Source organism: Lepisosteus platostomus, chromosome 5 (assembly GCF_059453375.1).
Source record: "Lepisosteus platostomus isolate fLepPlt1 chromosome 5, fLepPlt1.hap1, whole genome shotgun sequence".
Lineage (NCBI taxonomy): Eukaryota > Metazoa > Chordata > Actinopteri > Semionotiformes > Lepisosteidae > Lepisosteus > Lepisosteus platostomus.
Genome location: NC_142615.1, coordinates 6822504 through 6849284, shown reverse-complemented (window position 1 = coordinate 6849284; position 26781 = coordinate 6822504). Strand labels below are relative to the sequence as shown.

The window sequence follows — 26781 nt, the reverse complement described above, 5'->3', positions numbered from 1 at the left end:
ATAAAAAGCTAGACTATATCAAAGCCAAAAAAGCCACTGAGCAGGAACGTGACTTCCAATCTGTGTGTTCAGATGTCTGCGGCAACACTCATCCAGACATGTTTATTAGACAACATGTTTATTTTGCAAAGTTCATACCCAACCATCCTGGAGTACTTCAAAACAAAAATAATTATTCTTCTAAAAGCATTCGGGTTACATTCAGTCTTCCAAAACCTAATGTGAAAAGATGACTCATCAGTTCTGACTGAAGAGTCTAGAGTTTGAGCCTTGCTGCAGTTGCCTGGGATTAATGTAGTAAGGATTATTTTAGTCATTTTTGTCTACGTGTGAGATGTTTTTATCATTTGAACAATTCTGCTGCTTGTTCTGTTTGCTTGTATCTATCTCTGTATTTCCCCTGATGTATACACATTGTTTTTGTTGTTCAGTGCTCTGTGAAGGCAGTGTTTTTGGAAATTGCTAGATGAAATCAGGCCCGATTGATTGATCATTCTTTTATCTACATGTGCTGGAAATAAGACACATCTGTCTGTCAGCAGCAGTTAACAGGTAACCACGATCACAATGTTCAGTGCTGATCTCAGAATTGCTGGACATTAGACCTTCTGTGGCAATGCAATGTCTCTCAATTTAAAGGTATACAGTAAATGTGTAGGTCAGTCTCACAGCCTGGCAGAAACAGCAGGAGACACATTAACATGGTCTCACTAGGCCAGTGACTTTGTAATTACTGTACACTGCCCTAACCTTATAATTCTGTGGATCTTCATAATCCTCATAAGCTATAGAACTGAAAACATTAAGGGAGAGAAAAAATAGTATTTTAACAGTGGCAGTGCAGGAACAAAAGGTGCATTATATTAGTTTTACTCAGTCCCAAGCTATAATCTAACACAGTCAGTCTCACACAGCTGCTTAGACTCTGACATCATCATAGTCAGTGCTGTCAACAGAGGAAGTTTCGTCTTCTGAGGGCTCTTTGGCCAGGAGACTCCGCACTCCAGGGGCAATAGGAGAGACACCTACCAGAGAAACACAGTCAGCACAAGAGGAAGACAGGCCCCAGCAAATAGATTCAGCCTGACAAGAGGAAATGGGATCTTCACTGACAGAAAAAAATGGATAAAAAACACAAGGCAATGTGATGAACAGCTAGGAGCTATGGGAGCTATTTCTAACTATTAAATCAATGTTTTCCATAGCCCGGTCTATTTGAAAACATAATAGGTTCTCCGGCAGCCATTTCTTTTTTTTGTTTACTATATTTGGCATATTTCATATATATTTTGGCAAATATTTGCTTTTGTGATGTTGTTTTTGAGAATTGCGAATTATGGATGGAGTTTGGAGTTTCTCTTAACTGAAACACAACATAAATATACCTATAAAAAGATTAATTTGCTTTATTATTTGGTACCTGGTTATGAAACACACTGTTGAAAAGCTTGGCTTGCCTTGTGTCTTGTGACATGTAGTCTGTGCTGCTGTTCTTGTTTTTCCTATTAGAAATATTAGTTTATTTTGCTATTTAGAAATAGCAGTTTCTGTCTGAAGTGCTGTTGTCAGCATTATACTATTGTTTTGTTTATTACACAATAGTTTTGCTACTGTGAAAACAAACTTAATGGTGGTGTTTAGAGAATATTGGAGTTTAATATGTGATATATTTAAAGAAAAGTGTTTTTAGTAATGAAAAGTGTAGTGCTGAAAGCACATATATGTGTTTAGTCACTTAGGCCTACAATGGCTGAAAAGTTAGTCAAAGAAACAAGCTTGTAGAAAAGATATAAATTAACCGAAGCATCTGTCAAGATACATGTGGCGATCAATGCTGAGAAGTTTACAATTGGCATTCTTCCCACAATTTGAAAATGTGAAATGTGAGTGAAATAAGTTAATGTCAGAATATAATACCTATTAATTGTTTAATCAAAGGATATATAGAAAATGGTAGCTGTTTTCACCTTTGTTTATAGCATATACAACCATACAAAGGTTATTTTCAAGAAAATCAGTAGTAACTAGTGGTTCCCAGTAACTAATTGATCCAGGATATTAACCAGGTAGTTCTTGAAAAAAAGCCAGGGTATCATCTTCAACAATGGCTCTATATAAAAAGTTCCACAAATCTGACAAAGTTCCACAAAAAAGACACAGTAGAAAACTTTAAAATTACAAAATATGTACTTTGTAAACAGATATTCATATCCCCAATAAAATAGAAACAAGAAACATCAAAAACAGATTAATTAGATAATGTGTCTTCCTTAAAAATTCTAAAAATGTTATATTGTTTATATTATTTGCAACAATGTGGGAGTGGGAGGAGCCACGGCGACCACCTTTAAGTTCGACGCCCCATCTGATGGGGCAGAGGCATCAGTGTGAGGATAGCGAAAACCAAAAAAAAGGCTGGACTATCACTCTTAGTAGGGGTCCACCCTGGGGGAAAAGAAAGATCGCTTGGGACAGTGGCATCCAGACTGGACTATTCCTATTTAGTGGGATCCAGTATGGAAGAAAAGAAGAGCGAGGCCAAAACAAAAAAGAACTCAACCTGTCCCAGTAGGAGATACACGGCGGGACAGGCGAAAAGAAAAAAGAAAGTAAAACAGAGGAAAAACGTGGTCTCAAATGCTGTGGTCCTTAAGCAGTCACACAGCTGTGGTTGCTAGGGCAACGCGCCACCCTTTATCCAGGGCTCCGCCTCCACACTGAACACACCCCCAAGTAATGCCACATACCATACATACATTACTGTAAATGTATAGCCTGTCCCAACATCCTTTTTGCTTTCAATTTAAATATAGGAGAACAGTAAATGGGATTGGGATCTAAACTTTCTTCCAATTTAAAATCTGTAGAAAACAGAATATATTAATAGAATATACTAATAGACTAATAGATGTGTTTTTTAGTCAGGACTTCATGTAACGTTTCTGAGTAGGGATTCCAGCTGGCACTCCAGGGATTGAGTAAAACCCACTCTATGTAACCTGCTTAACCTCCCACCCCCAATGTGAGCTCCCCTGACTACCACAGCCCTCACCTGAGATGGGCTCATTCTCATTGTTCTCAACATCATCGTATTCAGACTGCAGCTCATCACAGAGGAGTTTTCCTGGGAACAAGAGATCAATTAAATACAGTATGTGTTTCACCTAGTAAATTAATTTTACAAACACACTGCTATTTTCTTCTGCTGCTTCTTATTACTTGTGAATTTGTTTAGATTTTCTATTCTAATTTCTTTAATTGCTCCTAACAACTTCAAAGTAATAAGTTGTAATAGCAAATCAAGAAAATACTGTTGTAGATAAAGAACAGAGGAAAATTTTGGAGGACAGTGTATATTGGCCACAGGACTGATGTGGACACATATCCCTGTAAGACAAGATAACAGTCTGATGATTTAAGACTTAAAAAGTTAACTCAAGATCGGAGTGGGCATTAACATGTCCAACATCATCATAATACCAAAAAGCATGTTAAAAATAAGTCAATGAGCTTCTTGCATTTTTCCTACAAACACGGGCTAAATTGATTTACTGAGGTTTGCAAAACAACAAAATTGAGTTTATCCAAATCTTGATAGAGTACACATGTGTAAGTGGGCAATGTTTACCTGGGACAGGGTGCTCCTTACTATCCTCCAGATTGTCATATTCAGAAGTCAGCTCATCAGAGAGGAATCTCCCTGTGAACAGGAGGACAGACCAGTAATACCTGCAGTCAGACAGCAGCCTCCCTGTCCTCTACTGGCTGTTCCCACTAGGAGAGAAGCCAGGATGTGAACAGTAACACAGAGTTTGTGTTTCTAAGAAGAGACCGGGTGAATACTGCATTGAATTCTTTCTATTTAGCTAAACAACTGTCACAGATGTCAGATGGGCCAAGTGTCACAGATGTTGGAAGGGACGAACCGTGGAATGGCAGGAGATAAAGACCCTATGCATAGCGGCTGAGCGAAGGTGAATGAGAGACCCGGAAATATATAGCCCCAGAGAGAGAGAGAGAGAGAGAAGGACAGCAAAGCACAGGAAACTAGGGACAGGAAAGGGTAGGAGTGCCCTCTGGCTGCAGAGGGCATGACAGTACCCCCCCTCCCTTTATGGGCGGCTCCTAACGCCCATACAAATAAATGAGCTGCACAGCACTGGGGGGAGGAAAAACCTAATTTAACTGAAAGGAAACCTCCGGGAGTCCACGGCTGAGAGCTGCCCCCTCCTCCAGGGTATAAACCTTTATTGGGTACAGGAAGGGGGGGTCAGGTAGAGCTCCAGAAACTTAAAACAAAGTACACAAGCACAAACCACAACAAAGATAAACATGGGAGACTAGGGAAACAAACCACAAAAAACAGATAGGAACCAAAAGTTCCGAGACACATGGGGAAGGGGCACCAGAGAGAAGGGGAAAACAGGAAGTGAAAAAATCAAAACACCAAGCAAAAACTAAAAATCAAAACACAAAAACCCCGGAAAAATACAGCCAACTGCGCAATAGGCACGTTCACATTCTATCACTGATATCAGAGTGGACAACCCGAGGAAAGCCAGGCCGCAGCCCTCTTACAGGCACGGATGTCTGGAGTGATATCCAGCAATAAGAATAGAAGAACGGCAAAAAGGCTCACCAATCTATCGCTGATATCGGCGGAAGACAACCCGAGGAAAGCCAGGCACTAGACCGGCTCACCGGCACGCATGTCAGGAAGGTGATATCCAGCAATGAGAATGGGAGAGATAAAAAGTCTCACCACCCTATCGCTGATATCGGAGTGGACAACCCGAGGAAAGCCAGGCACACGGCCCGGTCACAGGTACGGATGACCTGAGTGATATCCAGCAATGAGGATAGGAGGGCCAGCTCAACATTCAATCACAGATGCCGGAATGACAACCCGAAGAAAGCCAGGCCGCAGCCCGCTCACAGTCGGAAAGAGCATCCCATTATTAGAATAGGAGAGCTGAGAGAAAAAAAAGCCCAAGGAGAAAAAAAAAACCTGCGGGAAAAACAAAAATGCGCCACTCGCGGGGTCCGTAGGAGGCTCAGCATTCTGTTAAGGATGTCGGAAGGGACAAACTGTGGAATGGCAGGAGAGCAGAAAAGATCTTATTCGTAGCGGCGGAATGGGAGATTAGCCCGGCTCAGCAGTTCTGGAGTCGTATAGAAACCAATGCCCTCAGGCAGCGGACTTGGGGCGACCTGGTGCTAGGCAGGTCTCAGGCCATCTGAATGTCAATGCTGAGTGAAGGTGAATGAGAGACCTGGAAATATATAGCCCCAGAGATAGAGACACCAGAAGGAAAGCAAAGCACAGGAAACTAGGGACAGGAAAGGGTAGGAACGCCCTCTGGCTGCAGAGGGCGTGACAACAATGATAAGTCTTTATCTTTCCCCAGGTACAGTGTCCCTAAGAGTAACTTCACTATTGCTCTGAGGTGTGAAATTGAAATGTTTTGTGTAGAAGATTGCTGTGCATCCATTGCTCACTGAGAAAGCACATCCAGTGCCGGTAATGACAACCTGTGAACACATTCTGTGTCAGTGTGTTTGTTCACTTGTTGAGACTTAAGTATTGAGTGGTCAACAGTGTGATCTCCTGTCTCCTGTACAAGAGGGGGTGCTGTCATTGCCAGTGTGTGTGTCCACTCACCTCTCCTGGCGGTGCGGTGGGCCCCCTCTACAGTCTGTTTGAATGGAATTTCTTGGTAGACATTCATGGGTTCGAATTCTGCTTCAGCTAAAGCTTTGGAAAGAACAGACAAAGGGACACACAGCTTAATGGATATCTTAAAAATATTTAATTTTTTGTTATATTTTCTTATGGGTGTTTTTAACAGAGGGAAGACAAAACCACTTGTCACTGCATAACTGCACAATGTTGCAACCAAACCGACAGCAGCTCAGAAACTACTGCTATCCCGGGACACCATAGCATTACCATGAATGATCACATTTCTTCTGAGGCTCCTATTCAAATACACTCTGGCCATTTGTTAATAAGTCTGTCATCCTATCAATCAGCCACTCAGTCTTCCCATTGATCAAACATGGCATTTTGTATAAAATCCACTGGAAAGGTGCTCTGTCATTGAGATAACTGAGCTGCTACTAGAGACATGCTAGCAGTGAACCCCGAAACCTGAGGTCCAAGACCTGAGGCTAAACTGCCCAGCACTGTTGCAGTGGCTGCTTTCCCTGCCTGTTTCTGTCTTCTCTAGTTCCTGTTCACCTTCCTTAGTTCCTTCAGCCTCTGGAAAATACAGAACTCCTGTGAGACACAGCTTTCAGCAACATCAGGCAATATTTGTGAGGTTAAGTTCCTTCTTATTGTATCTTATTGAAATTAAGATACAATAAATTCTTACTTATGTATCATGCACTTTACACATTGTATATAGGGCAGAAGAGAATATTCTCAAGGATCACGATGTGAATACAAGAAAGCAGTCTAATCCATAGCCAAGCAATTAAGTAGCCATTTCAGAAACAAAGGGAAAAGAGGACACCATTAGTTGTCCTAATTTGGTAAGGTGAAGAACTTTTCAATGTGTACATAGTGAGCACACATAGAAGGCTCTGACCAATAAATGGGACCTAACATAACACTTAAACAAATGAACACACAAGAACACCCAAGAGCAACACAGTAGAGCAGAACAGAATGAAGTGAACTGTAGAAGAACCCCACACTGAAACAAAACCCAAAGTCCCGGAACCTTGGCCTGTGATCTCCCCAAACTGAAATCCCACCAAGAATCCCTGGATCATAATTTATTGTCAAGTAAAAGCTCTGTGAAAGACAGCACACATCCCAGAGCTTGACTAAATGTCTTTTGTGAAAGTCTGAACAGATCAATGTAAACCTGTTGCTGCTGCACAGGTGTGTACACCTAGTTTGGAGTCTATGACCTGGGAAGATTCCCTCAACTTGTTAGGGTGATATTTAGTTTGAAATGAAATGTGAATAGATTCTTTCTCATTGAGGTTGAGTATCCTTTGATTATTAAGATATACAGTTGAACATAAACTTGCATATACAGTGTAAGGAACAGTTCTTTCCGGACCCTATGCGGACGACACAATCCGAAGAAGTGGGGAAACACTAGGAAAAAGTCATGCAGGAATACGGGGCTGAAAACAGGGGGGGGGCGTGTCCAAAGTGCGCTGGTGCACGGGGAAGGTGTGGCCGAGGCAAACAATCCAAAAGTAATCCATAGAGGGAATCCAAAAACGCAAGAAAGTCCATAGCCAGGTGATCCATCCAAACAAGGAATTAAAAACACGAACCGGGTCGGAACCGGCGGACAAGTAACAGGAACAGAGGTTAAAACTTTAACGGGACCAGGCGCTTCCAGGTCCCGGACTCGCACGGTGCGGAAACCAGATGCAGAGCCAGGCTGAACGTCAGCGCCTGGCTTTTAAGGTGGGCTGGGAAAAGGGGTCAGGTGCACAGAATTAAGTCTGAAGTGAAAGGGCTCGAGCACCCTTAAGGGGGAGGGACAATAATCGTGACATACAGTTACTTTTACATGTGTAATAAACACAAACACCATCTCAGGTTTTCACAGTTGGACTCACTCCTTACCTTTACGCAGTTTCCTGTTCTGCAGCAGCTGCCCGACTAGCAGGACCAGCAGCACAAAGACCAGAGCTCCCAACGGGAAGAAGACCACAGCCGGGACAGTCCAGCCTCCTGCCTCCTGCTTTGGCTGTCTGGGTGATTTAGTGACCCCTGGTAAAGCCAGGAAAGGAGAAGAACTCAGAAGGGGAGATGTAGTGTTGGTTGAATACAAACCCTTGAAGCTTAAATCAGATGAACCCAACAGAAGGTCAACCAACCCCCTCCACCAGACCAGTAAAACTGTTAGTGTCATGCCAAGAAGAGAGAGAAAAGGTTTCTGCACTGCATATGTGAAGACGCATAAGTATGGAGAATAAGGATTATTTGGAACAGGAAAGCTTTGTAATTTACTTGTTGCTGCTGCTTGAGTAGCTGTTGTAACTGTTGTAGTTGTCAAACCTGGGGAAGAGAAAAGAAAAGCTTGTTTTAGAGAAATCAAGCATGTGGTCTTGCTGTCTGTCCAGATTTAAATCCCTTTACATTTGTCAGAGAAGTCAAGAGAATTCACAAATGGAGATCAGAGCAGGATAACCTAGATAGGCCTGGGCTTGAATCACTTCCTGCAACTAAATTAATTGGCTTAACAAGAGCTGAATGTTGCCCCTGCTTAGAATGATCATGAAATAAAGGAAATGACATGGCAGAATATGAAACTCCTGCAGAGATAAGAATCCCTGTTTGTAATGTATTGAAAATCCTCCATCCCTCCAATCTTACCCGTACAAGTAACCCCTGCATCCTCCTTGTGCTGACAGTCACTCTGATTCAGTCCAGAGTGACAGCAGTCCCACAGGAGAAGCTCACTGCCCCTGCAGTTCACTTCGTCCAGCCAGATGGCACCACTCCCTGGTCCGAATGAGGCCTCTATTGCTGCACTCACTGCGTCCCCACAGCCCAGCTGTCTGCAGACCACCTGGGCATCCTGCAGGTCCCAGGAGTCGTCACAGACTGTCCCCCAGGAGCCCTCGTACCGCAGCTCCACCCGGCCAGAGCAGTTAGTGCCTCCAGCCAGGCGCAGAGCCTCTGATGATGAAAAACCAGAACAATGTAAGAACCTCTGATTGATTGGATGCAGACTTTAAAGGAGCGGTGCCTGTTGGATAATCATGGGGAGTGTTTGCTTTGCAACATTTGATTGAATCATCCCATGCTGAAATGATTCCGCTTCTGGGGTCACAGCAGCTGTAAACTAACCTGTGCAGTGCTGCTGAGTGGGGTCCTCAGAACAGGACCTGTGGTTGCTGGAGGCTGAAAAACAATAACATAACACTTCAGTTATTACTGCTGTACTACATTACATTACAATACATTACAATAGCAACATGTACAAGAATGAATGAGGGTTAAAATGCTGCTGACTGAAAGGTTTGCTACAGCTATAGGTGACTAGGAAGTGTCTCTTTTTTAGATAGACTTTGTGATATCTGGCAGAGTTAACATTTCTAGCTGAGATGTGGAGGATCCCCTGATTAATAATAATTTCAAATTTTAACTTGGTATACCTATGTAATTAAGTCACGGGTTAATGATTGTCAATAAGCAGTACAAAACACACCATATAAGATCACATGAAGACCACAGGGAGACAACATATTACTATGCAATATGGCATATGACTTCTATGTGGTTAATTCTTCTTTGTGGTTAATTTGTTCATCATGATTTCTTGACCCTGGATAGGCTACAGCTCCTGTGTGACTATAAATTGGAAGAAGTGATTAGAAAATGGATGGATGGAGAGATGATTTATTGAAGTCTGCTTTGATGAATTGTTAAAGCTGAAGGCAAAACTGTTTATTAAATTCTTAACATGTTCTTTGAATTGCAAAGCCTCTATTTCACTCCTTCATTAGTCTCTCATTCCACACAGTTCATATACGTTCTAGCATGGAAGAATCAATACGGACTTCTTTTATGACAGAGAAAAGCATGAGATCTTTTTACCTGAGCAGGTGATGTTAGCCACTTCCCGGTCTGAGCAGTCATTCTGACCCCAGGGGGAGGAGGGACACTGCCACAGGGTGGAGTCATGTTTGCGACAGGAGACAAAGTCCAGCCATTTGGGATCCGGGCTCAGCCTAGAGTTTGTCTCTCTGATGGTGCCCTTGTCTCCACAGCCCAGCTGTTTACAGATCACTGCAGCTGTAATGTCCGTCATGGCGTTCTGACACACACTGCCCCAGGTGCCATTGTAGTAAACCTCTACCTGTCCTGAACAGCCTGCAGACAGCCTCAGCTGCTTGTGCTCTGGGAATAAAGTGAGAAACAGAGAAAGAAATCACTCTTACATAAACAGCTTAACCTTATTTTAATACAACAGTTAAAATTCTCAAAAACAATATTGCTCTACAATATATTTCATATTTAGGTCTGATCTGAAGCATTTATTTCAACATAGAGCCCTCAGAGTCACAAAACTTTTATGGATCAACATTTCCACACCTGTGAAAATAATGGCAAATATAATAATATAATATTTTAAGTTCTCAAAGTCTACATGTTCGTGATTTATTTCATGAAGTTGCACAATCAAATGTTGATATCCATTACAAAACATATAAATATATATGTCACGTAGCACTGACACAAAATATAAATGATCTCCAGAGTGCGTCTGTGCCAAGATTGCCTCCATTATCTGATATTCTTTCTCTCCCCACTCACTCCTGTCAGCACTGTAGGCTCCACATTGACCAAGAGTCCACTTTCACACATTACTCTCCACCTCTTCAGCCCCAGAAGCTTCAGTATGTTTTTCTGAGGTCTAAATGAAATTAGAATTTTTCCCCCAGTTTTAAATCTTCAGCAGATGGAAACATGTTTTCCTCTAGTATTTGTTGTACTTGGCTCTGTCCATTTTTCCTAAGGTCTTAATGATTTCCTAGCCCCTGCTGAAGAGACGCAACACTGCCATGCTTGACTGGTTGGTAGTGTTTACTGGGGTATATTGGATCTGTGCTTTGTATTTAGATCAAATGTCCACATTTAGTGTCATCTAACCTCCACACCTTTTGCTGCATTTGTGTATGCTCAATCAGTTTTTTTTGTAAATCTCTTATGGGATTTGAGATGGGTTTTTGAATTATATCCAAACTCCCTATGTTGAGGAACAGGGATATTTTTTGACTCATAGACATTTCCTCCCATTCCAGCCTCTTTTTCAATTTATTCTTTTACACCTTTGCACAGATTTCAAACATATAAAATAGCTGTCTTACCTGAACACAGGATTCTCACGTCCTCCTTGTGTCCACAGTCGTGCTGTCCCCACCCTGCTGAGGGACATTCCCACAGAGATGACTCGTTCCCCAGACAGCCTACCTCATCCAGCCAGATGGGTCCAGTTCCCTGGCTGAAGGAGGCCAGCACTGGGGCACTGAGGGGCATCCCACACTGGAGCTGGCTGCACACCACCTGAGAGTCTGCCAGGTCCCAGGAGTCATCGCAGACTGTCCCCCAGGAGCCCCTGTGATAAACCTCCAGCCTCCCAGCACAGTCACCTCCTGCCCCAACCAGCCTGAGGGACAGCTGGTCTAGGAGCAGAGAATTAGAGGTCAGGGGTCAGAGATCAGTGCAGTACTAAGAGATCACCATGACCTGCTGTTACAGTACAAGTTGAAGATCAGCTCAGCCCACTAGGCAAAGCAGATACAGTACAAGTACAGTGGTTCTTGACTTTTGATTAATTTAATATATCTAGTACTTGTAACAGACTCCGTGTTGATCATCAGCACTATACCAGATTTGTTACTGTTGTGATTCAATGTTGAGCACAGAGTCAATAGCTTTACAGGTGACAAACTGCTGTATTCAGGTAGATGTGTTTGCTGTAGGTCCCAAAGACCCAGACTGTGTGTGTGAGACACAGAGCAAACTATAAACACACACAAATGCGCAGATTCATCAGGGATTGAACTGAGCAAAAGAGGTCAACACATGAGAGCCCTGTAGATACAGAACAGGGGCTAATTCATACCTGGTGTTTCTGAAAGAGGAACAGCTGAAGAAGGGAAACCTTTCAAACACACAGAGAGAGAAATCAGACTGTGAGCTGTGTGTGAGAGGAGCAATTTAACACCATTCATTAAACTACAATTGAAACGGATAGACAGTCTTCATTCTCTCTTTACCTGCTGCAGGTGAATCTCTGGTCATATTTGATTCTGTAAAAGAAGAAATGAGCTCATTTCAGTCCACAGGAGTGATGGTTCACCAGTGCAGTGTCAGCTGTGTGTGGGGTTGAACTGTACATAACATCTGTAATCATTGACTTTCTGAGACTCACTTTTTCAGCCTCCTGTTTAATAGGGCTCTATTAATTAAACTAATTAAACAGTTCAGGTGTTAATTACAGGATTCTGAGATCCAAGACTTTCTTTCATTTTTAGGACCGTGATCTCAATATAAATATAAAAAAGAGTTTTGTCCACAGTAAATTTTTGTACCTAATCATCTGAAAGAAAATGACTATGAAAATGATTACCCCTTTAGGTAATGTTTGAGTTATATATGACAAGATTAAATTATACTCACACGCTTTAAGGAATATATTTTTGCTGGCAGCATGTAACAGAGCAGGTATTCAGTAAACCATGAAGACAGTGTGCTGCTGTGTGTAAGCAAAGAGGGTGTCACTGTGTTTTTAACACCCAATTCTCACCAGAGCAGATGACTCCTGCGTCCTGTCCATGAGAGCACACTGCTCTCCCCCATGAGGAAACAGCGCAGTGTGAGAGATGGCTCTCATTGCCCTGGCACTCAAACACATCTGCCCTTACTGGTCCACTGCCCTGTCCAAACCAGGCCTGCCCTGGCACTGCTACAGCCTCCCCACAGCCCAGCTGCTGGCAGAGAACAGTGGCATCTCTCAGGTCCCAGTAGAGATCACACACTGTGCCCCACTCCCTGTAGAGCCACTGTAACTCCACTCGCCCAGAGCAGGAGTCCGAGCCATTCATCAGCCTGAACCCTGTGTATCCTGCACAGGAGAAACAACAAGAGGAGAAGTGAGACTCCTTGTGAGGGAAAAGAGGTGTGTGTGTGGAACTGGCCACTCTTCTGGGCTCAGTTACCGGTCTATATGAACAGCCAGGAGGAAAAGGGTTTCTGTGTTTGGGCTATAGTTGGAAAGGAGGGAGAGTGAGTAGTTTTCATTAGAAACTGATTGGGTGTTTTACAGGCTAGTGGACTCAGTAGGGCTTGAGAAGATATAACTTCAACTACATCACAGGTGCTGGACAGATGAGCTATATGGTAATTTGTTTTCCAGGCTTAATGGGGTTAAAGTGAGCTGCTGAGTAACAGGACTGTCCAGGTGGACCAGGGCTGTCTGGAGGTGTGGGGAGGTACAGGTTGGGTCCTGATGTCAATTGATTCCCTGAATTGTACTGAATCATATGATTTAGCTTACTGAGAAGTGTTGAATTGCTCAGCTCTACACAGGGCAGCAGCTGATAAACTGCCTGCCCTCTCCTATGCTGACCACACACTTACAGTATCCACACAGAAAACACATGCCCCCAGACTATAACTGGGTACAATTGAAAACATACAAAAACTAAGACATGACTGGACAAGTGAAGTTGCATACAGAATTAATACATAATTAAATTATGGTGGAAGCAAAAATTGGAAATGGAAGCTGCCATTTTGCCTCTTTCCCCTATTTTACATACAAAACACTGTATAGTTTACAGAACCTGAAACTAATTATCTGTATGACAACAGTCAATAAGAGAAAATAAGTTTTCAAACTAGTAACAAACCACACTGCAGTTAGACACAGCAGAGAAAACTAGCCATGCCTTGACATAGTCAACTGCATTGTCAGCCTAAAATGTCTGTTAAAAAAGGGTGAGCAGGTATCTTCTTAGCTGTTACTGTCCCAAAGTGTGAATTTGTTGTGAGAGATGTTTTACTTTTGCAAAAACAGCTTCAGATTTTACCTATCAAGGCCTGAGCCTCAGCAGTAACCCTGTGCTCTAATTCTTGTGTTTCTCCACCGATCTCCAAGCAAGAACCATCAGAAGCTATGGAGCTAAATCATAGGTTATAATAGAGAAACTTCTGGCAAGCACAAAATCTTGTAGTCTTGATATGGCCTTATAAAGTACTCAAGGCAAATTGATGCTCTCACCTGAACAAACAATGCTCACATCATTTTTGTGTGTGCAGTTCTGGTGCTGTGTGGTGGAGGTTTGACAGAAGGTCAGATGGGTTTCATTGCCCTGGCATTGGATCTCTTCGGGCCAGACAGGACCCTGCCCCTCTCCAAAGTTAGTTCCACCAAATATGGCTTTAGGAATCCCACAATGCTCTTGCCTACAAATGACTGCTGCATCCTTCCAGTCAAGGTCAGTGTCACACACTGAGCCCCAGGTCAGATCAGGCATGATCTCGACACGCCCAGAGCAGGGATGACTGCCATTCACCAGCCTCACTCTGTAAAGATCTATATTTAAAAGTAGAAACAGATCTGCCATGAACACTATAAAACTGAAGGGAGTTAAAATAAGATTAAGTAAATATGGAGATAAAAAGCTGTCACAAAAAATAAGCTGTGAGACATTGGTTCTGTGAGTAAGATAAAAGTTGTTTAATGCAGAGGTGAAGTGTGCTGGTTTGTATGGTGAGGTGTGTTGGTGTGTGAGAAGTGAGGTGTGTTGGTATATTATTAGCTGAGTTTTATCATTGTGTTATCAATTTGAAGTGAATCTCTCAGCAGAGATGTGTTCAACTCACCATCATAGCAGATGAAAGGGGAAAGGACAGTGCAAAAATTATCATTCCATTTTCCCCTATTACTGTCGTCTAAGAACACAGTAGCACAGTCTTCAGTTCCACCAGCATTGTTGGGTTCACCTCTAGCCCAGTTCTGGAATGACAAGCTCTCCTGGTCTGACCATTTCCAGTCCCCCCTGTAGAGACCGATCCACACTTCATTCCCCTTCGCTGTCTCTTTGATCTTCTCATTCTCCCTCTGGTTCCTCACACTGACCAGGTCTGTGTGCCTCTCTCTACAGAATCTCTGAGCTTCTGGCCAGCTTTTTTGTTCCCAGATCAGAACGTATGTCAGCCCATTGACTGTTTTATCTGAATAGACAAAGAGTGTGTGAATATGTTAACTATTTTTGTAAAATATATGAAAAATCAATACGTATTTTTTATTACTCTATAATTTTGTTTTCAAGGATCCTTAAATTCATGTCTTTAATGTTTATAAATTGAAATACTGTCATGGTTAACTCTTCATCTTTCATGTTATTGTCAGATTGTAATATGTCAAAGCTTCTTGCTACAGGTTTCTAAATTTGTGTCCTCTGCCACCAGGAGGGATCATCTCAAAAGTCTGTGACAATTGATGACACAAATATCACCTTAATTCCAACACTGCCAGAGTGTCACACCAGTGTTTAATGTTTGAAGTGGTCTGTCCTAGTCTTTGGATCCTTTCTTGGATTGGAGCTTTTCTTCCTAGGTTTTTCTTAACTTGGTTCTACTCACACAGGTCACTTGATTTTCAAACATGCTCTTCAATCTCTGTCTCCATTAATCATCAGACAATGGAGTATTCAATCTAATTAATTCTGTGTTGAACAAAGGTTAATCAGCAGTTCACTAATCAGCTAAATAAACCAGTTAAATAATCTTTAAAAAAACTATTTCTATGAAAACTTTCATGTGGGAAGAACTGAAATTAACGAAGGAAGAGGTGGAAGGAGTGAGCTTTGAATGGGTGCATTGTGTCGGTAGGAGGAAACTGGGAAGAAGCCCTGTATTAACCAAACCCTGGCCTGTAGTGGCTCGGTTTTCGAGCTACAAAATGAAGTTGATATTAATGGAAAGAGGAAGAGAGTTAAAAAATAATCATTGATTAACCATCAATTCCCACCAGAAATTGTGGCCAGAAGGAAAAGGCTGTACCCCATTATGAAAAGTAACCGGCAACGAGGTGTTAAAGTACGTCTCATTCTAGACAAATTATATGGATGACAAGCTTTTTAAAGATCCAAAAATTACTACATGGCTGTAAGTAGTAAAAGACCATAATCAACGTTTTTCTTTTATTTTTTTGATAAATGGACTCTTGTAAACATAGGCATGGTTAAGTTAATCAATTTAAATAAAACTGCCTGTAATCTAGACTACATTAAACTGCTCTGGGGTCTCTGGCTAGTCTCATTTTGTCCTAAAATCAATTGGAATTGAAATTTGGGAAGATAGCCTTGCCCTCAGAGTACAATATGTTTCAAGATATGAAATGTAACAATGTCTACAAAATCACTCTTGTGCTTTTTTATGTACATTACTTTTTGAAGCTGTGAAGCTATATTAATAACGGTTAGATTTAGATACTGGTATAATAATTACCTTGGGTGAGTAAAAAGCAAGGTTTTTTTTTCAGCTTCATGATCAGTAAGGGAAAGGTGGGGGGGGGGAGAGGAAAAAGGGAAGGTTGAAGGAAGGGGAATGGAGGGAGGGGGGTGGGAGCTAGAGACAGCATTTTGGAGGCAACGCTTTGGTGGTCTGGATATACAACATTTTAATCTACTCTCTTACTCTTACACTGTATTTTTTATGCTTAATGGATAATTGTCTTAACCTTATGACATGGAATGTTAAAGGTTCAAATAGTATAACCAAACACAATAAGATATTAAATAGTTTGATGAGGTTAAAAACACAAGTAGCATTCCTGCAAGAAATTCATTTGAAAACTGAGGATGTGCATCACATGTGTAGATATTCGGCTGGACAGGCTAATGGATCTAGAGTTTCATCAAAAACAGTGGGGTTGCCATTCTTATTCATAAACCTGCTCCCTTTTTACTCAAAAGTAAAATAGAGGATCAGAATGGTAGATTTATTTGTTTAACTGGTAAATGGAACTCCTGGTTAGTGACTTTTGTTAGTGACATGTGCATGGTCCTAATTTAGATGACCCAATATTTATTACAAAGATAGAAGCTGAATTAGTAAGGTCGGCAAACACATATTATTCTTGGAGGAGACTTCAATATAGTAATGAATCCTAGTGTAGACAAAACTGAGAAACAAGTGAAAAAACCTTCCAAAGCAACTCTATCACTTCACAAATTGATCAAAATTATCAGATGTATGGAGAGTCCTCCATCCCTCAGAAAGAGACTATACTTTCTTCTCTGATAGACACAAATCCTTTTCCGTAATTGATTATTTCTTTATTTCTCAAAATATCATGCAACACACCAGGGATGCAGTTATTCATCCTAGAACCATCACTGATCATAGTCCTATACAGTTAATACTTTCACTACCTGACGTAATAACACCATTAGGAAGATGGAAAATTAATAACTCCCTACTACAAGAGGCTGATTTTAAAGGCAAGTAGAGTTGTTTAAGGGGAGAATTCATTAGAATTGCTACTTTTCATAAAAAGCAAAGGGAGTCAAAAGAAGGTTGCCTACTCATCATAATGAAGGCTAACAGCTCAGACTGAGGTAATCTGATACAAGTACAGCTACAATATAATGAGTTATTAAGGATAAAAACAGAGTTTTACATTAAGTAGAGCTCAACTTAACTTCTGTGAAGAGGGGGAAAAAGCAGGGAAAATGCTTGCAGCCAGGTTAAAAAAGAGCTGTACACAATACTACTAGCAGCATCAAGAAAAAGGATGGGTCAATTACCCAAGATCAGAAAGAAAGAAATTAAACCTTTGTTAGTTTCTTTGAAAAATGTATATTCATCTGAAGCCTCTAGCACAGTGGAAGATATGCAGTTCTTTCTTGCAGATACAGAGCTCCCAAAATTTAGTACAGAAGAAAGAAATATTCTTGAGTCATCTCTCACTCTATCAGAAGTTAAAGAAGCCATTGCTTCCTTTTCTCACAATAAATCACCTGGATCCAATGGATTTAAAGCTGAGTTCTACCAGACATTTCAGTCCATAATTAGTCCAATCTTACTGCAAATATTTAATAATATGTGGTTAACAGACAAGACCTCTTTAATAACTCTTGTACAGATGCAGCCATTCAAAATGCACGGTACAAACCTATACCGGACGCAACTACTCACGTTATACCGCGGTACGTGATTGGCTGGCCAAAGTGACCGACAGGGATACTTGTGGTGCATTGGTTGGTAGTGAAAAGATTTAATAACTTACACTCTTTACTATGCATTTTTTTAATCTGTTTAGTATTGAATATTTATATGGAATTTTACAACTAAAGGGAAATTTTAGTAGCTGAGCATAAAAAGAAGAGGAGCATAACGCATCTGATGATTATAAACGATATTAATTTAGGAACATAAACATATTGTGTAAACTGTATATGGCTGGTATTGGTATTTTAAAGAAAAAATACACACCGGTATTCCACTTTCTCCCTAAACATTTTAAGCATCAAAGTCTTACATGTGGTTATTTTGGAAACGTTTTTACGTGCTCCTTCTGACCATATTAAGTTTATATACTTTGTGAAAAGTGCTAATGTTTTAACCTTTTCTGCGAATACGCTCGTTATCGGAGTAAACAAAAGCATACTTTTAGAATTTGATTAATAAGGAATATAATATGGAATTGTGTATCTAAAGAAATTAATAACAATATAATTATATTCTTAGACAGTAGCTCAACTAGTAGTATAATATACTTTCTATGTGTGCTTCAGTTTCACTATTTACCATGTAACTATGTCTGTGATGTGAAGGCTTTAGCGTGTGCATTGTAAGCCTGAGGTCCTCGGGACAAGTCCTACTGTCACCATCACTTTTCTTAACAAATAAACATTTCTTTGAAAAACTAAAATAGCAAATGTTATGGACACAACTGTATATTGACATTTTTTATATTTCTAAATATCACAACTGTTCGAAGCTACCTCATTTATTATTAACAACAAATAATTTGAAGCTGCTACTACTGTCGTTATTACTGATAATAAATATTATCGTCACTATATTGAATTTGTTGGTATTTCTAAATATCACAAAATGTTCAAAGTTAAGTGATTATCATTTTCCATGAATACTTTCACTCGTTATCACAGTAAAAGAAACTTTTCAGAATTTAATTATTTAAGCAATAAGGCACTCGAGGCCTGTGCCACAGTTAAAAGGTGTTGTTAGGCCCAACACGATAGTAACTCGTTGCAACACAACGCAGAAACACAGCCACAAGTAACATTTGCTAGCAAATAGAGGGCATTAGCTAGCCAATATGATAAATAGAGGGGGGAAAAGCAATTGGGGAAAAAAAGACTTGCTGATCTGTTCTACATACCAGGAATAGAACAGAAGCACGTTAAAGCCAGAACCCATGTAAATTACTAAGTTAAAGACTTTGATACATAAAATATTTATGATGAAGGTGGAAGGTTGTGTACTTTTGTCCAACTGAGCAATCTTGCTTTTATAAAATATACCTACTTTTTAATGTATAATGATTAACATGCTGTAATACACAGTTTAAAATTAAAAGTCTAAAGAGTATACAACTTAAATTCTTAATTGGATAAAGATTTTCCCTCAGCAGTGAACAGGATTCGAAACCTGGTGTTTTCTGGCGACAGCTCAAATGCTGTACATGAGAGGCTAAGCTTTATTAGCTCCATCTGGCAATGATTCCGGATAATAATACCATGACTGCGGTAAAATGCAGTATGATGTGTTATGATGCAACACACCCACCACATTTTACCGCAGCATACCTAGCTCGTTTTGAATGGCTGCATCTGTATACAGTATAAGAAAGGCAAAGATCCATCATTTTGCAGTAGTTACCGCCCAATAAGCTGAATGAACTTGGACAATAAGATTCTAGCTAAAGTACTCGCTAATCAGTTAGGTAAGGTGCTATCAAAAATCCTACATCCCAATCAAACATGATTTATGAAAAATAAATATTCTTCAGATAATACAAGAATGCTGTTTAATGTGATTTATCACACTTAACGTAGTAAATCAACACCAGCTATATGCACACTGGATGCTGAGAAGGCCCTTTTTTGTGAATTTAAGATTTTTTTGTTATTGTCTAAATAGAACAAAAACAAGAGAGTGAAACAAAATAAAAATAAAGAAGTCATCCAAAGTTGGGGGTTGGAGGTGGGTTAAAAAAATAATTTCTTAAATCAAGTCAGCTCTTTGCTCTTACACTTCACCCAGCACTAGATCACTAACAGCTAGTAACATGTCTAGTCCTTATCTAATGAAGCTCATCTAGTTTGGGATACTACTCTAGAATCAAAACTTGTGTCCTGGACAAAAAAAACAGCCAGTTTATTGTTTTCTCCCTCACACTCTGAGATCTCCTCACTGTGTGCTATTGTCAAGAATATTCAACCTGTGTCATCTACACTTCTCTCTCGTCTATGAGGGGAAAGTATGATCTCCCACTGATATACAAAGCTTAGCTCCTTCAGTTACAAACACCTTCCTAATGCCTCCTTGACTTAGTCACGCAGATCCATTCCTAATGAGCCCTTGCCCTCATTCTCCTGCCAGCCTAGAGCCAAGGTGAGGACTGATGCCTTTCTCCTTCTAGCTGGTCTATTAATTATCCCAGAGGAGTGGGACCATGTAGACATGGCCAGGAATACTTCAGCTCTCTGAGACAGGTTACCTGGACTGAATATGTATGTCATTCATTGTGGCTTCTAATGAAGTATTGTGTGACACAATAGAAGAGTCAACCATGAGCATAGCGGTGTCAGTCCTTTTAAGGGTACTTAATAATAAACTTAACAATGGCAGGGATGGTTACCTTGATAGCAGATGAAGTATCTGGTGAAACTGCAGGGCATATCATGCCAAGTACCCTGACTATCCATCGCTGCACAGTCTTCATTCATATTCCCACTATTGTTTGGCTCCCCACTATGCCAATTGCGGAAAAGAGTCTCACCCTCCCTGTAGAAATCACTGCCTGTCAGGGACCACTGCCATTCTACATAAAGTCCTATCCAGGCATAGAATGTCTTCTCTGCATTGCTGAGAAGCCTGTCTAGCTGTTCCCTGCTGTGGATGGAGGCCAGGTCAATATACTTTTCTCTGCAGTAACGCTGAGCATCGGTCCAATTCAGCGGAGTGCTCACAAAGTGATACTGATGTGTGCGACACAAAGAGAGTTTGCAGAGTCCTGGAAATACACAACACAACCCACAAGAGGTTTCAGTCAAGCACTGCAACCACACATAAGTTAGGGTAACATCCGTCGATGAGGTTAGTTTAGGGTGGGAATCAATATTTCCACTTGTCTCATACTGTGTGATGTCAAAGTAACTTCCACATGAAAAAGAATTTTGATATTCGATGTTTTGGACAATCAGTTTGTGCAATTTGTTACTCACAGCTATGCCATTTGTCTATAAAAACAACTTTGAGTGCACCTTTACCAAATCATTCTTACCAACTGCAGATGATTGGTTATTAACAGAGTTAGCTGGTTCTAATCATGTGACCCTAATGGTATTAAGTATAATATTATTCATATTATTTAGCAAAAACACTGTGAAAGGGAGGAGAGTAGCAAATTTGTAAAAAGCTACAAACTACAGTGAAGAAACTGGTAACAAAGATCAAGATTTGTAGCAGAAGACACTGACCTGAGAACAGTAGGATGAGAAACACACTCTTCTCCATGCTTCTGGATTTCCAGTCTGGAAATGTATAGAGGAACAAATATATCAAAAACATGGAATGAGAGAAAAACATTAACATTGTGACCTCAGAATCGAAACCTACTTCTCTCTAGGTTTACACAGATTAAGTGCATTTGTGTTCTGTCATTACTGGAGATTATGCTGATAGCCAACAGACACTGCTATCACTCAGAGCTGCTGTCCACCTGCTGTCACAAACACTTGAAGGCAACCTGAGAATGGAGGTTTATAATGTTATAAAAGTGCAAGCAAACGAGACCTAGTAAAGACATTTAACAATGGAAGGAACCGAGTTTTGTTAAGATACTGTACTAAAGGACTGATTGGATAAAAGTAAAACAACTAAAACTATGTCTGGGTTTTTGCAGGGTGAGTTTATTTGTGCAGTAATTAGATAGCTGCATTAACTCAGTTTTCACATCTTCAAGGCACATACAGTGATAAATTATTATTGGTAATGAATTTTTCATGTCAAAGAATATTTTGTGGGCGTACAGTGCATCATGCAAACAGTATTATTTTCTATTTCCTGCATGTTTCACTTTACATAGGGGTTACTCAGGAATCTTTGATTTCCGAGTATGAAAGGCAAAAATAAAACAAAATGCTAAAATCCTGAAATAATGAGTAGTGCTCTGGAATGCGGGGATGACATTATCAGAAATAGCCATTGTGTAATATGAGGAAGAATCTAGTATAGTTCCAATGCTATGTAATGGTCACTTTCAAACACCCACTCATTGTAATAACAGAGGTGACCAGCTGTACTCAGACTATAAAAACTTCCAGCTATGAGAAGTTACACCTTCTTTGAATCTTCTTTAGTGTTCTTAGGAAAATTGAAAATGTTGTCACAAATTCCTTAGAGTATACTATATATAATACTCATAGTATACTGTATATATATATATAATATCATATATGTATATATAATATTTACAGTATTATCTACATGGATTGTAGTACTATTTTATCTTCAGAAAATAATAAAATTGCTTAGCTTATAGCCTGTTGCAATGTATAAATTGTATGAAAAATGTCTTATACCTTGTTCTTGCACTGTTTATAATTGTTTTGAAGTAAAATATTATGTGTCTGGGGAAAGCACAGTGTTTAATTCCTGTCAAAGCATTTCTTAAATGTAAATAATGGCCCTGGGAATATCTGCACAGCTGCCTGGTTTTATAATATCCTTAAAGAAATAAACATGAAATAATGTCTAAACAGCCATTCAGTCTGTGTCCAGTTTCTATGTCCAGGCTGTGATATTTGATCTTCTCCTCTCTGGACAGTTAGGTCTGCCTGTGTCCAGGTTCAATTTCCATACTGTGGTCATTGAGGTTGTCCTCTCTGGATGGAAAGGTCTGTCTGTGTCCAGTTTCAATGTCCAGACAGTGGTCCCTGAGGTTTTCCTTTCTGGATAGCCAGATCTGTCTATTTCATTCATATGCACAGACTGTGGTCACTAAGCCTGTGTTCTCTGGACCTGGACAGTTAGGTCTCTCTGTGTCTACAGATGCAGCCATTCAAAGTGCGAGGGTCAATAGTGTGAGGGTCTTCAGCTCAAAATGAAAAGCTAAAGTGTAATGTAGGCTCTGAATGGGTTAAACTTGGACTTGCCAGTGTGGTGATGTTACTGCCTTTCAAATGAAATCCTGCTTGAATCCTGCTAAACTAAAAATTAGACACAAGAAGAGTATTATTGGACAATGTTGTGAGGCTCTGGTGAAATTTTTCTGTGAACTGAAGAGTTGAAGTGTAAAGTGTCTCCTCCTTAAACTTGTTAATGCAACATGGAAGATATTACTGTATTAATGATGTAGCGCTTCTGGGATCAAGTGGGTTTGCGCCCTACACCCTGCGGTACCACTATGTACATACAGTACGAACATGTTGTGATATTTAGAAATCAATACAGTGTCCATAATATTTGCTATTTTCGTTTTTCAAAGAAATGTTTATTTGTTAAAAGAAAACTCATGGCAATAACTGGATTTGAACACCTGACCTCAGGAGTATAAGTCAGTCACTTAAACCATCATGCCACTGATGACACAGCAGTACACATATCAATAGAAAGTCTTATACTACTTTTTGTGCAACAGTACATGAATATAATTATATCATTATTAATTTATTTAGATACGCAATTCCATATTATATTTCCTATTAATCAAATTCTAAAAGTATGCTTTTGTCTACTCCGATAATGAGCATATTTGCAGAAAAGGTTAAAATGATCACTTTTCACAAAGTATATAAACGTACAGTAATATGGTCAGAAGGAGCACGTAAAAGCATTTCCGAAATAACCACATATAAGACTCTGATGCTTAAAATGTTTAGGGAGAAATGAAATACTGGTGTTTATTTTTTCTTTAAACTACCAAGACCAGCCATCTACAGTACAGTTTACATACAATAATATGTTTATGTTCCTATATTAATATCTTTTATGAGTATGTGAAAGGAATGGTGAGTCTGAGATTCTCAAGAATTACTTTGCATGATTGGGAACAAATGCGAAATGCTGTGGTGTTACTTTTTGTCAATGAAAAAATAAAGTATTTTCGTTTACAAAGAGGGTTGCAAAGAATGTGGACCAGGGTAATACTTTCAGTTTACAGCTTGTCCAAGGTCATTCATTATTAATACTATTAGTAATATCTTTGGTAAAGACTTTGATGCATACAATATTTCTGCGTAATTAAAATATTTATGATAAAGGAGGTAGGTTGTGTACTTGTGTACATACAGGCACTCAAGGCTTGCTGATCTGTTCTACATACCAGGAATAAAACAGAAGCACGTTAAAGCCAGAACCCATGTAAATTACTAAGTTAAAGACTTTGATACATAAAATATTTATGATGAAGGTGGAAGGTTGTGTACTTTTGTCCAACTGAGCAATCTTGCTTTTATAAAATATACCTACTTTTTAATGTATAATGATTAACATGCTGTAATACACAGTTTAAAATTAAAAGTCTAAAGAGTATACAACTTAAATTCTTAATTGAATAAATATTATCCCTCAGCAGTGATCGGGATTCAAAACTGGGTGTTTTCTGGTGACAGCTCAAATGCTGTTTATGAGAGGTTAAGCTTTATTAGCTCCACCTGGCAGTTTTACAAGGTGATTCCAGATACTATTAACATAATCTAATTTGCATAATGTATGATGCGGTATAACCTGAAACGTATTTAGATGTGACAAACCCACCGCATTGTACCACACCATACCCCGCATTGTACCACTCGTTTTGAATGGCTGCATCTGTATAATGACATGCTAAAGGAACTGAATCTCTGTCTTAAGGAATATTGTTCACTGGCAGCCTAAAGACACTGAATCACTTTAGTCTGGGACACAGAATACAACAAGTAGATCGTATATGAGTATATTAGAACCTCAAAACCATAGAGGCAGTCAACTCAGACAATTTCTTCACAACAAACAATGACACATAAACCCAAGGGTGTGTGCAACGCATTTAAAACTAAGATGAGGCAGTTTCTTAAAAATGACAAGAGTGGACACCATGCCATGAATAAGAATGACATGTCAAAATTTGACAAGATCTGTTTTCCTCTTGCTGCTTTTCTCCTATGCTTACTTATCTTAAATGCCGATTAATTAACTGTGCAGTTTACCATGTTTTACATGTAGTGCATTTCTACTGACATCCAACACAAGTCTATCAGTGGATTTTAACCTTTAAATCTTTACTACAAGGTCTGGTTTACTTTTTTAAATGTGAACAAAGGTATCAGTCTGCCTTTTCATACCACAGCTTGTTTTATAATCAAAAGAGTAGCTTAACTGAAACAATAATTAAAAGCAAAAACATGGCGTAAATTGAATGGTATAATTTTTTTTGTATTTTATAGCAAGGAGTGGTTGTCTGAACTGTGTTTGCAATGGGTTATAATAAGAAAGAATGGTGAAATATTCTATGTGTGAAAACTTTGTTTTGCCTTCCAGGACTTCATTGTAAACTGTTCTCTTGTGTTTTAAGGAAAAACAAACTGTCTGGATAGCTCCTAATAGTAATATAAATAATGTTATAATTACTGATATACATTTAGTTCATATATATATAGTTGCTAATTGTATATAATTAGTATTATCAGCAATAGCTACAAAATACTGTGAAAAGAGCAAAGAGCTAGAACACAATAAAGCAATGTTGAATTATTATTTTATATATAACACATAAAGTCAAATGAAATACGTTTGTCAATATAAAATGTATAGTTGCATGTTGTGTAATATTTTGATTTCTTGCTATTAAGTTAAATCTGTATTATCTTTAAGTAGTGCAGTTGAAATTTAACACCTCTTGTAGAGTTCTTGTAGAGCTGCAACACACAAATCATTTCACAGACAATTTACTGAAACTGTACACATTTGAATATATTAAATCATTGTCTGCCTTAATTTAAACCCAGAACTCTACACAAAGATCAAATTCTGCATTAACTGTAGTAGTATCTTTAATTGAAAGAATAGCGAGTAGAACATCAGAATTTCCTAAAACTAGCAATATTCTTCTATTATTTTGAGCTCTTCTGATTCTTTTTGTATTTGTTTTGTGTCTCTAAAATGACTTTTAGAGTCACACTCAGAAAATTAAAATGGAAATAAACAAAGTATCTGTCTTATCTACTGTCACTGTTTCAAATAATGTGGACACCCTGATTCTCTATTTAATTTTACTTCAATAATTTAAGAGGCTTTACCCAAAAGCACACAGACAGTAATACATCAAATGTATCCTTAAAAATGGAACACCAACCACCTTTGACACAACCTCTGGAGCTTATCATCCTGACTGCCTGTCTGAAACAGAATCAGTGCCTCCTTCTGACCAAGCTCAGAGGTCAAATAATAGTGGAACACTTACTAGCAAGAGAGAAGATGGACAGGCAGCTCTCCGTTGTCATCAGGACAGAGTGCAGCTGAGACCCCTGTCTTCACCCCTGAGCCCACAGGGCAACTGAGCTGCTGCTCCGCACCCCAGACCCCCAGTAACAACACAGCCCCCCACCCCGCCAATCACACACAGCACTGCCTTTTCAGACTGACAGCAGGAACCTCTCACACAGGCGGGACGGCCAATCACACAGGGCCCTTTCAGTCTTCTCCATATATATCAGAGACACATCACTGTTTCCTCTCCCTGAAGACACTCCCAGCAGCGCGGAGGAGAGGAGAGACAGGAGCAGCTCTGTGTCTCACTGGAGGAAACACAGATACAGATACAGACAGCAGGGCTGCAGGTGCTGCAGGGGCAGGAAGAGATCAGATATTAAACTAAGAAAAAATTGTAGACAAGTATTATATTTTTAAATCAGTATCAAGATAATTAATTATGCATATATGGTCCTGTAATTCCTGCTGTCTGTATCAGGAAGTGTCTAGTGACTGGTGTCCAGAATGTGGTCCTTTGTGCTTTGCTGTCTGTGTCAGGCAGTGTCCAGTGACTGGTGTCC

At 39.7% G+C, this 26781-nt stretch overlaps 2 protein-coding genes across 2 annotated transcripts; both read right to left on the bottom strand.

Moving 5' to 3' along the window:
* Positions 1–915: 915 nt before the first annotated feature.
* LOC148662811 (antigen WC1.1-like) lies at positions 916–11788 on the bottom strand. The gene is made up of 10 exons (XM_088630862.1): positions 11764–11788; positions 10852–11166; positions 9578–9880; positions 8828–8881; positions 8351–8656; positions 7598–7873; positions 5663–5755; positions 3629–3700; positions 3053–3124; positions 916–1025 (listed from the first exon to the last, which is right to left on the bottom strand). The coding sequence occupies exons 1-10, from the start codon at positions 11786–11788 to the stop codon at positions 919–921; spliced, it is 1623 nt and encodes a 540-aa protein (XP_088486988.1). The 3' UTR covers positions 916–918.
* LOC148662810 (C-type mannose receptor 2-like) lies at positions 11785–26271 on the bottom strand. The gene is made up of 6 exons (XM_088630861.1): positions 26193–26271; positions 21229–21282; positions 20388–20762; positions 14375–14725; positions 12412–12611; positions 11785–11796 (listed from the first exon to the last, which is right to left on the bottom strand). Exons 1-6 carry the CDS (start codon positions 26230–26232, stop codon positions 11785–11787), a joined length of 1032 nt encoding a protein of 343 aa, XP_088486987.1. The 5' UTR covers positions 26233–26271.
* Between the last annotated feature and the right edge of the window lie 510 nt (positions 26272–26781).

What these genes read in the sequence shown, in the direction of transcription:
- LOC148662811 (XM_088630862.1), bottom strand. Translation starts at nt 11,788, where the DNA reads ATGACCAGAGATTCACCTGCAGCAG. An exon ending in CACTCAGCAGCACTGCACAG is followed by an intron (nt 8,657 to 8,827) that starts GTTAGTTTACAG and finishes TTTCATCATCAG; the next exon opens with AGGCTCTGCGCCTGGCTGGA. An exon ending in TGCAGGGGTTACTTGTACGG is followed by an intron (nt 7,874 to 8,350) that starts GTAAGATTGGAG and finishes TGACACTAACAG; the next exon opens with TTTTACTGGTCTGGTGGAGG.
- LOC148662810 (XM_088630861.1), bottom strand. Translation starts at nt 26,232, where the DNA reads ATGACAACGGAGAGCTGCCTGTCCATCTTCTCTCTTGCTA. An exon ending in GTCCATCTTCTCTCTTGCTA is followed by an intron (nt 21,283 to 26,192) that starts GTAAGTGTTCCA and finishes ATACATTTCCAG; the next exon opens with ACTGGAAATCCAGAAGCATG. An exon ending in CCCTTTCATCTGCTATGATG is followed by an intron (nt 12,612 to 14,374) that starts GTGAGTTGAACA and finishes TCTCCTGTGCAG; the next exon opens with GATACACAGGGTTCAGGCTG.